Source organism: Atractosteus spatula, chromosome 13 (genome assembly GCF_055471065.1).
Source record: "Atractosteus spatula isolate fAtrSpa1 chromosome 13, fAtrSpa1.hap1, whole genome shotgun sequence".
NCBI lineage: Eukaryota > Metazoa > Chordata > Actinopteri > Semionotiformes > Lepisosteidae > Atractosteus > Atractosteus spatula.
In genome coordinates this window covers 39,329,977-39,346,457 of record NC_142718.1, presented here as the reverse complement: position 1 = coordinate 39,346,457, position 16,481 = coordinate 39,329,977, and the positions used below count along the sequence as shown (strand labels likewise).

General features: G+C 41.3%; 1 protein-coding gene across 1 annotated transcript in view; it reads right to left on the bottom strand.

Annotated features, from left to right (window-relative positions):
- The window catches only part of adcy5 (adenylate cyclase 5), a 95,678-nt gene that overhangs the window by 12,508 nt on the left and 66,689 nt on the right, over window positions 1–16,481 (bottom strand). The window contains exons 4-11 of the mRNA XM_088930367.1: window positions 16,260–16,371; window positions 13,609–13,736; window positions 10,916–11,074; window positions 10,229–10,370; window positions 8,888–9,028; window positions 4,136–4,158; window positions 1,433–1,592; window positions 102–199 (exon numbers count right to left, since the gene is read on the bottom strand). Coding sequence (XP_088786493.1) covers window positions 102–199; window positions 1,433–1,592; window positions 4,136–4,158; window positions 8,888–9,028; window positions 10,229–10,370; window positions 10,916–11,074; window positions 13,609–13,736; window positions 16,260–16,371 — 963 coding nt within the window. The remainder of the gene's footprint in view (window positions 1–101; window positions 200–1,432; window positions 1,593–4,135; window positions 4,159–8,887; window positions 9,029–10,228; window positions 10,371–10,915; window positions 11,075–13,608; window positions 13,737–16,259; window positions 16,372–16,481) is intronic.

The window sequence follows — 16,481 nt, the reverse complement described above, 5'->3', positions numbered from 1 at the left end:
TGGTGTACAGTACGTTCCACTTTTCCTTTTCTTTGTTGTTAAGACAATATAAAGAACAGCTTGAATATGCGAGTGATTTTCAGAAGCAGGGCTCCACTCACCGCGGCACAATAACGATCTGTATGAAGCAGATGAAAAGGAAGACGAGAGAAACACAAGCCACATATGCCCCAAATCTGTCATCCACCTGCTTGGAATACTGCCAAAGGAAAGGAAACAGAGAGGAGAGCATGCCAGTGTTATTGCAAACTCATTCCGTGCTTGACACAAGATAGAACTATATGAGCATTAAAGGGGCTCCTTAATGTTCATTGTGAATTATTCCAGACCTCACAACTGCTGACAGTACCATCCATCCAGCCAGAGATTTTGTGACAGTTTTATCAGAGCTTGAATGCTTATGGATTTCACATTATTAACAGGGGCTAAGTAAGCTCTTAAGACTCTCTAGTTTGGTAACAATGACCTTCATGTCCTCAAAGTGAAGAAAAAATCCATCTGCTGTGAAAAGGAAGAGCATTTCTAAACCCTGAGGTACAATACATGCAGCAGCCCCCCCAAAAAACTGATACCAGAGGTTAATAAATAATTGTTTTCTTATAATGAGAGGTTTTAAGTCAATGGATGTAAAACATTTCAGAACTCACCCCTATACTATCTTGTAAAGGTTCTCCCACTGATATTATGTTTGAAAAGCTGAATTGTGCTCATACAGTACATGACCAGATGCCATAAATGCCTGTTAGTAAACAGTGCAGCGTTTCCCAGTCTGAAGAGCTCATTGGCTTCTTGCTGTGCCCATTTTATGGGAGAAGGTCAAACCCTCTTGTACCCTTCTACATGCCTTCATAGGAATATCTTGACGTCAGAGCACCCACTCACACATCTTCTCTTCCATCCCTGTCTCACTGGTGAGTAACGCCAATGAAACAATTAATCTAATCCAATCATTTACTGCGCATCTCTTAGCGTTTGGCCAAACTACTGAAATACCCTTAGCGAATATTTGCAAAAGAATTTGAAAAATACAAACGTTTTGGTAGGCTATTAACATGCTCTTTACGGTGTAAGTACCAGTTGGTTCAAGACAGTGTGTAGTGCATATGGATTCATAAATTATGGTTTACTCTAAATACATAATGAATCCAGACAATCCAGACAAGATTTGAAACGGCACAACTAAAGGTGTTTTAAAAGATAACCCGACTTCAAAGGTGAAAAAATTAGTCTTGTTTTCGAAAAGGCAGAGCACAGGTCTGCGTAGAACAATGTCCTGCCTCTTGGCCAATATCACTGTAATTGAAGTTTACAGCCTTGACGATGATGATGCGAGTTCTGAATCCTTTTGTTTGGGAATTACAAAAACCACATGAATCAGACCTGGCAATACTGACTACCTGAGGTTCACAACAGCCCTTAAGGCTGCTTCTACCTTTTTCTCCAGATCTGGCTCCCGGAAGGTCAACAGGAACTTCTTCACGTGCTCCGAGCGCAGTCGGTCAATACTCCTTGCATCAATGGCGCGGCCCAGGAACTCGTCCACCTCATCTTCTGGATTCATGTTTTCCTGGGTATTTCTGAAAATGAAATGCCTAGATAACACAAGACGTGACGTTTTTTTTAAACCAATGTGGTAACTCTCAGACGATTCAGGCTGTGTCTTTATTCAATCAGGTGCTTCATCAATTGCTGTGTGCCACTGTCATTGACAAGCACTGACAGGTTTATGTCTGATTTTATGTATCAGCCAGGGAAATGATTCACTATGGCAGCCAAGCAGAATTAGTCTGATGCTACCTTTTTTGAAAATGAGGAATTCTCAAGGACCGAATTAGGAGTGTGAACAAAGGTTTGTGCTATTCTTAGAGAGCAATCAGTGTGCATATTTGCTTCCTTTTGAAAAAAAAGAATGGTGAGCACAGTCTGCTTTTAGTTTTTGCAGATGTTAATTTTATCAAAATTATCCTGAGCTTAAAGCACGATTGCTCACCAATACTGAATGTTCTCATTTATAAAAGGAACATAGACATGAGTCCATGGCTACATGACGCATAGAAATGCGTTTACATTCAAATTGATAAATTACAGTTAAAATGTAAAATTACAGTTGTGACTGACTGATACACGCTCAGAAAATAACCAAAAGATACATGAAGACAGTAGGGTCTCGACATGACATTCGCAAACTTGCTTATTCACAATCCGGTCTGGCCGACGGGGTTTTGCACAGGAGAAGAGTAGAGTGGGGTGGCACTGAGCCAAAGCCTGTTAACCACAGTTTCCAAATGAACTGCGCCACGGATGGGATCCAGCTAGTGAGAACCTCTCCCTGCCCCTGCGCAAGTACCCACCACCCAGCACCCGCAGCTCGGCCTGGTCTCGTTGTTAAACTGGAACTAACAGTGCCTGGCCGGTGCTGGCTGCGAGGGGAATGACATCCCGGAGACGACTTGACAGGCTCACTGGCGGTTTTATTGCCCCTTTCACTCCAGCAGAGTGCTACTCACAGAGGCAGGGGGAGAAAGTGCACACAGTCACTGGACGCGGCGGATGGATTCATGCTGTTTATTTTAGCCGATTAATATACGTTTGTGATTACTGTTGTTTTTTGTTTCGTTGATCAATGTTATTTTCATTTCATCTTAAAACCAATGCATTAATGCTTTAATGATCATATAAAGGAGGGTTACTCATGTCTTTTAACCATACATACTATATGCAGTAGTACGTCATGCGACAGCATGGGGGTGGGCTTGGTTATATGCGAATCGGGCTATTTGCGCCAGCTCTTTGCACTGAACCTTCACAAATGTCGAGACCCTACTGCAGTTGGTTAAGGAGGTTATAGTCCACTTTACAGATGAAAGAGGACTATATAAGGTACCTCTGGTCAACCATTCTTTAATAATTGCATAGCAATGTAATTATTTTAATAAACAATTATTAATGGATTCAATGATTGGCGAATCATGCAAATTTCCATATTGATATTTGGGCTTCCTGATGTTCCTGATGAGCCTTTTGATTTAAAATTTACAATCAAATGACTGATCTCATGAATGGTTTAGTAAGCGTTTTACTAACACTAAAATATTTTTTTTCTACTTCATTTGAAGATTATCTTTGAAAAAGCATACATGCTTAAACTTGCACTTTTTCAGCAGGATTTGGCAGTTGTATCAGTGTCCAGCTTTACAAATCTAAAAGCTTATATATGGAGACATTGTATCTTATTCTCTGCACATTTCTGGCCTTTGTGGTTAGATTTTTAATTCTACGATCTAACACTATGAAATCCTTTGTAAAAGCAACAAGGGAAATCTTAGTTACTGCTTTTTAAGTAAGACTCTACTTTAAACCAAGGGGTTGAACAATGCTGGTTTTTCCCTGCAGGATAGTATAGCTGCACAGCTATTGTATTTGTATTTCTTTGATCAGATCTCACTAGAAATGGCCCAGAGGTTTTGCTTGGAGGTAGCAGTCCAAGTTTCAATCACATTCAGGGGAGCAAAGATCTTCAATTTCCCACGTACCAAACTGAATACCAAGACATCTAAGAACTCATCTCGTATTTACAGAAATCAGGTCGTAAAAGCAGATAGCAAAAGCAAAGATTGCACATTTGTTTTTCAAATGCTCTTTTTTTTATATTTTTCCTTTTTATTAGATTTTTATTTTTTTTATGTTCACATTCATAAGGCCAGAAACCCTTCTCATGCCAAACATCTATACTGGCTATTTACTTATTTTTAAACATGCTAAAGCTAAAGAGTGCATCGATTGATACAATCCCATGCAGCCCTCATCCTATACCGGTGCAAATTCCAAACTAGCAGCCTCATACTACTACTACACTATTGCTACACTATAAGCTTACACTAGAAAGATACCATCACTCCAGCCACATTTCAATTTCACCCGATGGAGGAGGGACTGTAACTGTGAGATTAGCCATTTTCTTATACACCATGTGCATATTGCTGGCCACGATACACAGCACATTTGGCAATTCAGTTAATGTGCATAATCTCCACAGACCTTTTTCAGCCCATATAGGGGATGACAAGTTCTAATTGATTAGCAGCCATTAGCCTTCAGCATAATTCACATGTGAAACGGAGTGTATTTTACTCACTTGTCCTTGGGATCCTCAAAGCCCTGCAAACAGAGAGAACAAATGCAATCAGTGGTTAAGAGAGAGGGACCTTGACTCCCTCAACCAAAAGACAAAGCACCATGTATGGGATTTTAGTATCTCTATTCACAGTGCAGTAATGTAGTCTTGGCATGAAACAGACGTCACCTGCTCTGCTTATCATAAATCACTTAAAAGCATCTATTAAGTCTTCCCAAAATCAATGAAGAAAAAAAAGGGAGTTGATCAGAATACACGCAAGAAAAACACTCGCAAATTCGTACATTTATTTACAAAAACTATATTTTTCATTTTACTATGTGTCTAGAACAAACTGTCCTCCTTCGAATATGAACTGTTGATCAGCCCACTTTGAACTTTTGTTCTGATGTTCTGTGCAAAGTCTGGTCTCGGAAGCTGCCAGTCGTGGATGAAACGGTACATAGCGTTCATTTTGGAACACGCACGGGTTAAAACTGATTGACTACTGATGCAATACTGCCACCTTCTGGTGCAAAGCAACAGCTGCTAGAGAAATGTCTGCTACAGCACTACGCTCAGAAAAGTAAATGAAGACATGAGACCTAACAGTACTTCCTTAAAAGAATAAACAAAAAAGAAAATTAAGCCTATATAATACCGATACATATTTCTATGGTTTGTTTCATTCTGTAGTACAGATTTTTAGCATCTGAAAACACAATCTACTCAGTGCTCAGTATTTTAAAACATTAACCCTCTTCAATTGCAAATACCATATAGTGTATAACTTTATTCAAGGCCCAAAGATGATTAAATGAAGAAATAGTTCTATAGGTCTTCTAATGGAGATAACTGTTATCTGTCCTGAAAGCCCTGTAAATAAACATACTGTTTACAGTATAAAACGGTAAAACGCTTTATATATATATAATTAAAAATATCTTTCCACAAAAGCTATGTCCCAAAAACATGTTTATAAAGCAGGTTGATTGATGGCATTCAATATATTTTAAAGGCACAAGATCTAAATACCTCAAAAAACACACAAGATATTGAGCATCTTTCCATGCACTGTGAATCACAGAGACTAATGTTTTTTATTCCTTTTACCTCTGGTTATGGGTTACATGAAAGACGAATACCACTCATGTATGGTGGAGAAATGGACCCTGCGCTTCACTCAGAACAGGTCTGGGTCATGGTTTTATTCTTTACTGAGAACAAGGAGGTTTGCTCAGTGCCCTGGTAAGAATAAAACAGTCTCTCACTGAAACAGCACAATCGCAGCAGAAGTTAGATACGCTCAGGCACTTCTTGGCTCCAATATCCAATACACCATAAGATGAGCTGTTCATGTACCGTAACAACTTCATAGGCTCCACAAGTGCTTTGGATTTATACAAAAGGGAAGCTTTAATTCTGTCTGATGAAACAATGCCTAGACAGTAACACTAAGCATTTGGTTCATTTATGCAATCTTCTCAACTAGTCTTCTTGGAAGGGGACAGAACTCTGGGAACCTAAGACATATTTTCACAAAACAACATCATTGCAACCGATATGAGAGCACAGCATGTAGGGATGGGCATCTCGCTTCACTGGAGACTGAGAACAACACGCTATCTGTCAACCCAACGGGGTCAAACTGCCTTTTCTGCTGTCTACTCTAGGCGCCTACACAGAAGATCAAGCAAGGGCTTGGCTCTACTGTTTTATTCAGGATAAAGCACAGAATGTTTTTATTAAATATTTCCATTCAAAGAGGAAAATAAAAATGTCAAAATGACAACATTAGTGTACATTATGCTGACATGAGCAAGACAGTTTTTAAAAATACTCAGTACTAGTGTATAAAACATGATGGACCTTAACTGTGGTAAACCAGCTGAGATAACAATGGCATGGAGTTTCTATCCAGTAAGAAATGAAGAATTGTTCTTTTTTTGGAAGAGGTTATTAAAAAAGGCATGAGAAATCCTCATTTATACCCATAAATTGCCAGTTGATCCTCCTCACCCAGGATCATGCTGTGTGAGATTGAAAAAATGGAAGAGAAGACAAATCTCAATTACTGCTACTTGGTGTTTGCAACACAGAAGGTCACATTTAAAGTCCACGTGAGTGCATAACTGCAGCATTTATAGAGATAAACAGAATTGGGTGACTCATCATGTGATTGATTTAAATCAGAAGGAGATGTTTGAGAAAAAAACTCACTCTGCAGCACCTATTTTTGTTTTAGTTCGCCGGAGAATTTTAATGATGTTTTTGCATAATTTTACTTCATTTTATTTGCCGCAGCTTGCATTTACTTATTTTTGTGACCTACACAGATTATGTAAGCGTTCCCACCAACGTGTAGGATCACATCCTCTAGTAAACAAATACTGGACTGAACTGGGAGTCAAACATTTATGATAATTCGCCTTCATTAAAACTCCAAAAATCGAATGATGGTGTGGGGGGGGGGGGGAGATTATAAAAGTGTGCCGTCACACAAAATTTTGTTTCAGAGATAAGGACTTTATTCTGATATTAAAATTTAAACTTGTAAAAGTTCTGCTTTAATAAAGAATATCAATTTCCCTCAAAACCTCCTCCGCCTCAAGCACCAACAGTTTGACACCCACGTAAGCTGATCCAGATGTACTCTTCTCCCACACCCTGTGTAAACTCATTAATACCCTTCACTGTGAATGGAAAAGATGTGCAAATGCCAGCCTGAAAGACTATCAGGAAATCGGGTAACTACTGTAAGAGAAGAACAACCATTTTTGTAATGAAATTTGCTGTGTACTGGCCATAATTTACTACTCCTGCTGAGAAAAATACCACCAAGTCAAAACAAGGGCTAATTACAGCTTTCAAGGTTGCTGATTAAACCCCAAATGACACCATGCAACATATTCCTGCATTATGTAATCATCCTGTTCTCCGTGGAACTGCAGAGTAAATGGAAAAATAGTCAGACTGAAATCAACAGGATTCGTACCAGTAAGGAGTCGTGTCATAGGGGGTAACTCTTTGCAGCTTCAAAAGACTCTCTGTATGATAAGAGTTCTGTCATTTTAAAGAACGTGGCTGAAAGTCAGGCCCGGTGCATTGTATAACCACTTTATCCAGTACAGGGTTGTGGGGGGAGCCAGAGCTTATCCTGGCCAGCAATGGGTGCAAGGCAGGGTACACCCTGGATGGGACACCAGTCCATCTCAGGGCAACACACAGACACACACACTCACACCAGGGCCAGTTTTCCCAGAAGCAAGCTAACCTACCAGTATGTCTGTGGACTGCAGGAGGAAACTGGAGCACCAAGAGGAAACCCACGCGAACACGGGGAGAACATACAGACTCCACACAGACAGCACCCCAGGAATTGAACCCAGAGATCCAGCGCTACAATTCCGCAATCCTAACCAACCACCACGGCGCCACCATGACAAAATATGGACAGTTCCACAGAGTGTCTTTCTTTTCACAGTCCTCATTCGGCAAGAGACAGAAATGTGATGATTGATTTCCTTTCTCTGTTGCCATGAGTCTAAGCCTCTCTTTCTTATTCAGTTTGCACTGCTGTAGGTGGAGAGAACTACTAGTCACACAAGCATGGGAGGAGATTATACTGCAGCACAGGACAGACCTTGTTTCTTTCAGAATCATGACTCAGAAAAGGTAAACCAGCAAAAAGAACTACAGCATAGAGAGAAAAACAATTTCCCGAAATTTAGGAATCAATTAATCATCATATTTATACAGGGCTTTTCATTCCAAGGACCAGAAAGCTATTTACAAATTAGGAGGCTCAATGTAAATACACCATATACAGTACGTCCTGCCCCACTGAAGAGAAGCCCCCCCTGGATGACACTCGGCCGCCCCACTGCACAGCAGATCAAGGGGAGGAGAGAGAAACTGCTCCTCCAGCTGAATTAAGGAGGAACTTTAGGGAGGTCGGGTCGTACAAGCCCAGAGTGGAATTCAGCCAGGAAACCAGGGTGAACTTAATAGACCAAGTCAGGACCTCAGTTTAACATATAGGGCTAAAAGAGCTGCATATGTTGCTACATGCTAGCAGCCATATCACCCTGCAGCTCACAACTGGCAGCCCACTGAAGCTCAGCAGGTGTGAGCCTGGTCAGTACCTGGAGGGAAGACCTCCTGGGAAAAACTAAGGCCGCTGCTGGAAGAGGTGTTAGTGAGGCCAGCAAGGGGCGCTCACCCTGCAGTCTGTGTGGGTCCTAATGCCCCAGTATAGTGATGGGGACACTATACTGTAAAAAGGCCCCGTCCTTCGGATGAGACGTAAAACTGAGTTCCTGACTCCCTGTGGACATTAAAAAGACCACGGCGTTTCTCAAAAAAAGTCCTAGCAAATTTCCCATTGGATTTTACCAATCATGGCCTCCTAATAATCCCCATCTCTGAACTGGCTTCATCACTCTGTTCTCCTCCACACTGAGAGCTGGTGTGTGGGGAGTGTACTGGTGCACTATGGCTGCCGTCGCATCATCCAGGTGGATGCTGCACACTGGTGGTGGTGGAGGAGAGTCCCCATTACCTGTAAAGCGCTTTGAGTGGAGTGTCCAGGATAGCGCTACACAAGTGTAAGCAATTATTATTGCTACATATTAATAATTTTGACACTTTTGGTGTAGTGAATAATAAATACAGCGTTGTTTGTCTTCAACAACGAAAAAAAATAAAACTGATGAAACTGGTGGCTTTCTGGAGGATTCCTCCTGACTGGATGCTGGTGCAACAGGTCCTTACCATTCTCTTCATCTCCTTGGAGACCTGGTGAGTGCTCAGGTGGTTGTAGAAGGGTCTGTCTGAGCACCAGTGGGCTGTGTTGTGGCTGACGGAGTTGGTGCGCTGCCTGTTTATCTTCGCGATCATGGCCTTCTCCTCTTTCTGCGACAGAAAACACACTGTTCAAACTGCCAAAAGGAGGACAAAGCTTGAGACCTGATTTTGTATGGGAGTATGGGTTTCAGCCAAACGAAAAAGGTTAGCATTCATCTTGGAAAATATTGCCATTTACTCTTTTTAGATAAAGTCTCATCACATGCACGCATTATAGACTCCCAGACACAAGCGTAAAATCACGAACAAAGACAGTAAACAGGAAATGTTAGCTCAGAATGCCATCAGATCAGATTCAGTCCAGCAATTCAACTGTAGCTAGAGCTTGTGCTGCCTTATTCCAAGTGTGTACAAAAGTTGCATTAAAAAACAAAATAAGAGCTCTCTTAATAAATCTTAGTGGATTTGCATTTCGAAATCTATTCCAAAGGTAAGAATGACTGTAGTCCCAGACACATAAAGCAAGATTTTGATTTTGAGTGATACTGAACAGCCAGGTGCTTTGTAATATTGATATAGTCAATTTATCTTTAAGGCTTCTCAACAGATGTCAGTGGAACAGCTTCCAATTGGCTATTATGATCAAGCCAGTCACCGACTAACAAAGTAAAATAAGATCCGTGACAGTTATGACATTTGGGGAATGGTCATATCTGTTTTGCTTAACAATGACAGACTCCCTGAAGCTGAAGAAACCATCATTTAAGTCAGTCATAAAGAGGTCACCTTTCTTAAAGAAGAAGAATGAGTAATCACAGTGGCAACCTTCCTTGACTGTGTTTGACTTTCTCATAAACCACTGTTTCTGTGTAAACTGGACCTACACTGAAGCAAGTGGAAAAATGACCCTGTCACCATGGTTTAGAATGATGCAATTCAGTCCAGAGCAGATGGTAAATGAGCAGTTGTGTTGCACACAAAAGTACACTAGGCAAGATGAGCTAATACTGAGACAAAAATGAAAGACTCTGTTTCACTCATGTTAGGGGTCATAAATCTTTAATTATCAAAACTGCAACTTATGAATTTGAATCATGAGGCAAAATTTGTGATGCATGGAATGCATAGAGTGGATTAGCCAAGTTCCAGCCAGAGAAAAGACCCCTGCTCTTTTCTGAGTAGTAATTCCTAAAAACAAACAGATCACTGCACATTGTGACAAGAGACCACATTCCCCTCATGAGATTTCAATAAAAATCAACAACTCTGAACAGGGTGAAACAATTACTTCATTCTGGAAATACCCACTCGCTTTTGACTGCACCCAACAATGAGGTAGGTTTCGATGTTGTGTTTCTTCAAGTAGGCATTCCTCTCTCCTCCGAAACCTGGCTCTACATCATAGTCGCCATTAAGGTAGTTCAGGGTGGCCTTTGTTATATGGATACGCCTAAAATGACAGAAACACAAATGCATTTGCTAAAATACAGAATTCATAATGACAGGCCCTAATGAGATTTACATTTTATAGACATTAACAATTAGCCCTGTGTAATTCTTTTAATCTAGAGGCCCAAGATGAGGCAGAGGCTTGGCAACGAGCAAAGTGGATCAATGTTATTTGGTCACTTTTTCATGATGCTTTAAAAAACATTAAATGATTTTAGCAGTGTTTTCATGGAGTGTGGTACAGAAATATACAAAATAAAAATGAATGAATAATCTAAAATTAGAGTGCTATCATTTATAATGCAATCTTTAGACTCCTGAAACTGGAGGAGCTTGAGTCATATAGTGCAGATTTATCATACAATCATAGCTTGAAGCTTGGAATGGCAAATAATTCCATTTTGCTTGGCAACAGCTGATCCTAATGAATTCAGGAATGACTGCAGTTGGGGGAGCCCAGAGGGTTCGACTGTCATTGCTGCCCCCGGCATTTCCTCAGCGTACTGCTCGTCGACGGCAGACGTGGACAGGAAGGAAGGAACCCACCCCGCTCGGCCTCCTGCTTCCATCTGGTTGGCCAGGGTGACATCATTGGACCAGACGTCAAACTGCCACTTGCGCAGTCCCAGCACCCCGCAGTGCACACGCCCGCTGTGGATCCCCACTCGCATGTTCACGTTGACCCCCGTGACCTCCCGCACCAGCCTGCACACAGCACACGCGGCAGACAGACAGACAGACAAGGAACCAATGGATCTTCGTTTCGTTGCCATAGACTCAATAATGCACACACACATGCTGGATAGACAGCATGCTGAGTAGTAAAGGTTTCTTGTTCTTCACCCCACAATTTCTAAGCTACATATTCACACACACACACTCAAACACATACAAACAGACATACCTACACACATACACAAGCCCACACACAAACACACACACTTACACACATACAAACACACATACCTACACACATACAAACACACACACTTACACACATACGCACACACACCTATATACACATACACACACACTCAAGCACACACATACAAACACACATACCTACACATACACACACTCAAGCACGCACACCTACACACACACCTACACACACACTCAAGCACACACAAACACACCTACACACACTCAAGCACACACATACAAACACACACACCTACACATACACACACATACACACACCTACACACACACTCAAGCACACACATACATACACTCAAGCACACACACACACACTCAAGTGCACACAAACACATACATACACAAAATAGACTAACCTAAATGACATAACCTAGTCTTACAATAAAGGCAGTCTTGTGGAGCCACCTAACTAGATAAGAAAGATCAGAATGTTCTGTCTCCCACTACTAACACGCTGATAAATGACAAAAAAAGTTCAATAGTATCAACATTCACTATCTGACTTCTCTTTTATCCTCTCAGTATGAATAAGCGAAAGGCTGCCATTGACCATCATAAAGAACACTCAGTCCTGCTACTGTTCTGATTCTAAAGCCAAACTGTGAAAGCAGCTCTTCTTAAGGACAGTCTGAACTTTTCATTCCCCCATTTCATAACTGAGAAAGAATCTAAAACTAAAAGAGCATATCATTTTTTTCTTACTTAACCCTCTTTGAATGCCAAACACAAATAACCCTTAAAAAGTGCCAACTACATTTACGTGGCCTAAACTTTTAATGTATTCCCAGCCACAGGCAATGCTTATGCTTTTAATTAAAACTCTGTAGTTACCAATTTACAAATGGTCTCCAAAATTCCCAACAATTAATATTACAAAAGAAAAGATCATATTCAGACATTATTATATGTGATCTTAAGAGATTGTCTTCATTTCTAACATCACATAATTGAACTTGATGTTTTGTATGCACGTGTTTCAATGTGCAAGATCCAATTAACAGACCCTTGGCTTGCAGAAATTAATGTTCTGAGATTGCTGACTGAAATCAGAGCATGTTTGCTCGTCAGCGTTGCATAGTTAAGAGTGGGCTGAAGTAGCAGGGAGACAGGAGTACAATAAATGTTATACTGGAGATCACTGATGTTCTCTGGCACCAGGAATACAGAAGTCCAGGACTGGAAAGCTGCAGTATTGGCACGGTTTCATCCGTGAACTGAGGTCTTAACTGCCTAATAGAACTTGAGCCAGTTTAACTCCTTTCCAGGGTAATTTCCATGCTCAAGATGTAAAGAACTATGGAACCCCTTCTGGACTCTGGCCCTTCACTACTGGAGAACTGCCCCCATCAGGCTCAGCAGAACTCCAGTCAACTTTATGTCCAGTTAAGTAGAACTTCTTGTATGGTTTTCTGTCACTTTCTTAATTCCTATAGAGCTGAAGAGTTTAAGAAGAGTGACAAGTAGTGAACTGCCTTTGTGTCGGCAGAAAAGACCGACAAAATGTTTGGAAAAACAAGGTGAGAGCAAACACCGGTAAAAACCTGTGTGCTTCAACCTTCCTGTGAAGATGCACGAGCAAGCAATTGCATTGGCCATCAGATCTGATTTGGGGTTGAAGCAGAAATCATGCCTGCATGGTAATCATGAGAGGAAACAGGTCCTCCGGCATTTAATTTGCCAGCGTTTTTTTTTTTTGCTGCAGGGCGGAGCGGTGGCTCTGGGGCTAAGGCTCTGCGCCTGTGGCTGGGAGGTTGCCGGTTCAAATCCCGCAGCCGGCAGAGGAATCCTACTCCGTTGGGCCCCTGAGCAAGGCCCTTCACCCCAACTGCTCCAGGGGTGCTGTACAATGGCTGACCCTGCGCTCTGACCCCCAGCTTCTCTCCCTGTCTGTGTGTCTGTGGCTCATGGAGAGCAAGCTGGGGTCTGCGAAAAGACGAATTCCTAATGCAAGAAATTGTATAGGGCTAATAAAGAAACATTATCATCATTATCAATACGACTCGTATCTTTTTCAATGCCTCATAGCAGTCAGCACTGTAAATGTGCAAGAACACAGTGGACTATCCCCACGGTTCTAAATAGACTTGTCCCAATCCCGTATCTCTGCACTGTTCCCCATGGTTTGGATCGTCCTTCGCCATTTCCCTGTGCTTCATCCTGCTTTGCTACAATTTATTCTGCTTTTGCCATGGCATGTCACCCACATGGGGGAGCACCTGAACAAGCATACTGATTTCTCTTTGTTGACTGAAGCCTCGACGGGCTTTCCGGCGCGCCAGCCACGCCCCGCACACACTCACGAGATGGCCTCGATCATGTCCACGCCCATCTCCACACAGCAGTGGGCGTGGTCAGCTCGGGCCTCGGGCAGCCCAGACACGCAGTAGTAGCAGTCGCCCAGGATTTTGATACGTAAGCAGTGGTTCTCCTGATGGCAGAGAAAGGGGGGAGAGAAGAGGAGGAATGAGAAATGTAAACGTAACCTCATGCCGCAAGTAGTTCCCCTGCAGAGCGATGAGAAAATGATTAACCCAGACTAAAATAGTGGCTGGCACTACCATCTCCTCAAGGAGATTCATTCTTACAAGAGCACCTTCTGCGCATGAGCTTGTCTTAACTTTACACGGTCATTTCAGGAATCGAATATGGTTTTACAGTGACCATATCCTGCATTTACTTTGCCATGGCTTTCCATAAACTTCTTCTTACTTCACCATACTGTATGTCTCTAAACAATTTAATGCTCTTACCATGACTTCTCTGTCTCTGCTAACACCACGGTACAACACACAAGTTTTATAAAGGCACCTTTATGAAGGGAATGTACTGTAGTTCGGGTACATACCATTCCCAACATGATCAGCCCCAGTCTAGCAGACTTGAGAGCTCAACCTTTAAATCAACAATTTGTCCACTCGAGTTGTGATCAATTTAGCGAGTTATTATGCTCAATTTCATCAGCGATGGCCACCTGTGGTCATTGGAAGCAACAGGGTATTGGCATTTTCATTCCAGTGATCTGTAAACTGCTTAGCTGAACGAATTACCTGCATCATTGGTCAAAACTATATTGCAGCAAGTGTCTAGAAACTAATGATTTAATGGTGACTCATAGAACCTGCTGGACTATTGCTCTCTTGGATTCCCTTGCTGTCACTAATCTTATCCAGATGAGCTACAGATAAGGCATTTAATTTAGAGAGGCAGACTACTAAAAAAGAAACAACCAGGGAATGCTACAGATAGGGTTTCATCAACCGTGATACGGTACAGATAGTTTCTGTAGTTTCTGCTCTGTTTTGAATCAAACTCTGTTTAAGACATAATGCAGAGGCCAGTAACAGACATTATCAAGAAACTGGTTTTTGGCAGATTCAGGCAAGTAAGTTTAAGGCTGTTTTCAACTCAAAAAGCAATGTACAGACAGAACAAGGCCAGAGGTATTCTGGGAATGCCAAGAGATTGGGATTTTTTATATCAATGAGAAAGCCAGGCAGCCAAGAATAAAAGTTCATGTATTATAAATAGTGCAATAGACTTATTGTTCCCACTCATTATAAGCAGAAATCAATTTAAAAATACAATTAATCTGTAACAGTATTACTTAAATACTATTCCACAAATATTCAAAAAAGAATCCTAGGTCCTAGTGTTAAAATTATTTCAGGCACTAATTTCCAGCAGTTTAGAGGACAAATATTACATTCGATAGACTTGGAATTAATCTTGCTGGGTCAATGTGTCACACAGAAAGTAACTTTCCATCTACTCAGAATAGTTTTATGCTCTTTGGTTTGTACAAAGAGAGAGATGTTTCTGCCTTGTGTACACTGTATTTTATAATCTGGAACATTTTTGCCAAAACGAGCAAACCACCAGACGACTGTATCTGAAGCTGGGTTGAAAACTGGCATGAGAATTCTCTAACGCTGTGCTCAATGTCAGATCCATTAATTGGAAGGTTGTTGTCTACAAGGATTGCTTTTTTTCCCAAGGCCAACACGAGAACAAGGCTGGTCTCATGGTTGTCTCCTGAATGTTATATTGCCACAGGCCTTGTCTTGAGAACGAGCCCCTCACAATCGTTGCTGTGAAGCGCTGGATTGAAAGGAAATGAAGATCAGCTCACATGAGAGAGTACAGAGACATTGGCCAGGTGGTGAAATACCAGCATCAGAAACAATGGATATTTATACCCTTTACCACACCAAAAGAGCTGGTAAGAAGCTACGATAACTCATCAGGGACTTGGGAAATAATGAGACAGAGGAAATAAATGAGAAGATCTTTGTCTTGTGATAATGAGATAAATTAGCTCAGGAGTTCAAAGACGGAATCTGATGTCTCATTATTAAAAAAAACACATCCTGGTACAGTATTTCCGCCTCAGAAATTAATTAACAGGAACACTGGCCATAATAAACATGTTACTCTGCACTGGGAAAATGATACCAGCTCTTTAAGGAATAGTTTCCATCATATGCAATGTCCCTGGTAGAATGAAATTCTTGTGAGTTTCACAACACACAGCATTTTGTTCGATTAACCCATCTTCTTTTACCTTCAGCAACTCATCTGTCACCTTAACCGCCAATTCCAGTAAAATCACCTTCGGATAATCCAAATCACCTTCTGACAGTATCCATTAGGGAAAATACAGGTTCATATACCCAAAACCCCATTATAACTCTTTACCGCACTGTATTTAAAGGTATATACCACTGACTATATTGTAAAAATATTAAACTCTATAAGTGTATTTGTTTAAAAAGACCGTAATCACTACTGGTGTAAGGTACATAACTACCTGTAAATAGTGAAGCTCCTTGGACAACAATATCCTGCATTAACTTCTTCTCAAGCCTACCATTTACACCCTTTCCCTGTGCAAATCCCTGTCTTCAAATTCAAAGAAAGCATGCGAGACGTTGGAGAAACAAAAGAAAAATACCGCAGCGAGTTTGTCGAATCTGGCAAACAGCTCATTCAGAGTCATAACCAGCTCCTGGGCAGTGCACTGTGAAGCCAGACTGGTAAATCCCTCAATGTCTGCAAAGAGGATGCTGCAACGAAAAGATAAGAAAAGATAGAGAGTTAGAGTGACCCCATAGGCAGGATCTACAGTGAATAGGGACTGCACTGGCTTCAGTAACAGCGTAGTAGCAGACAAAGA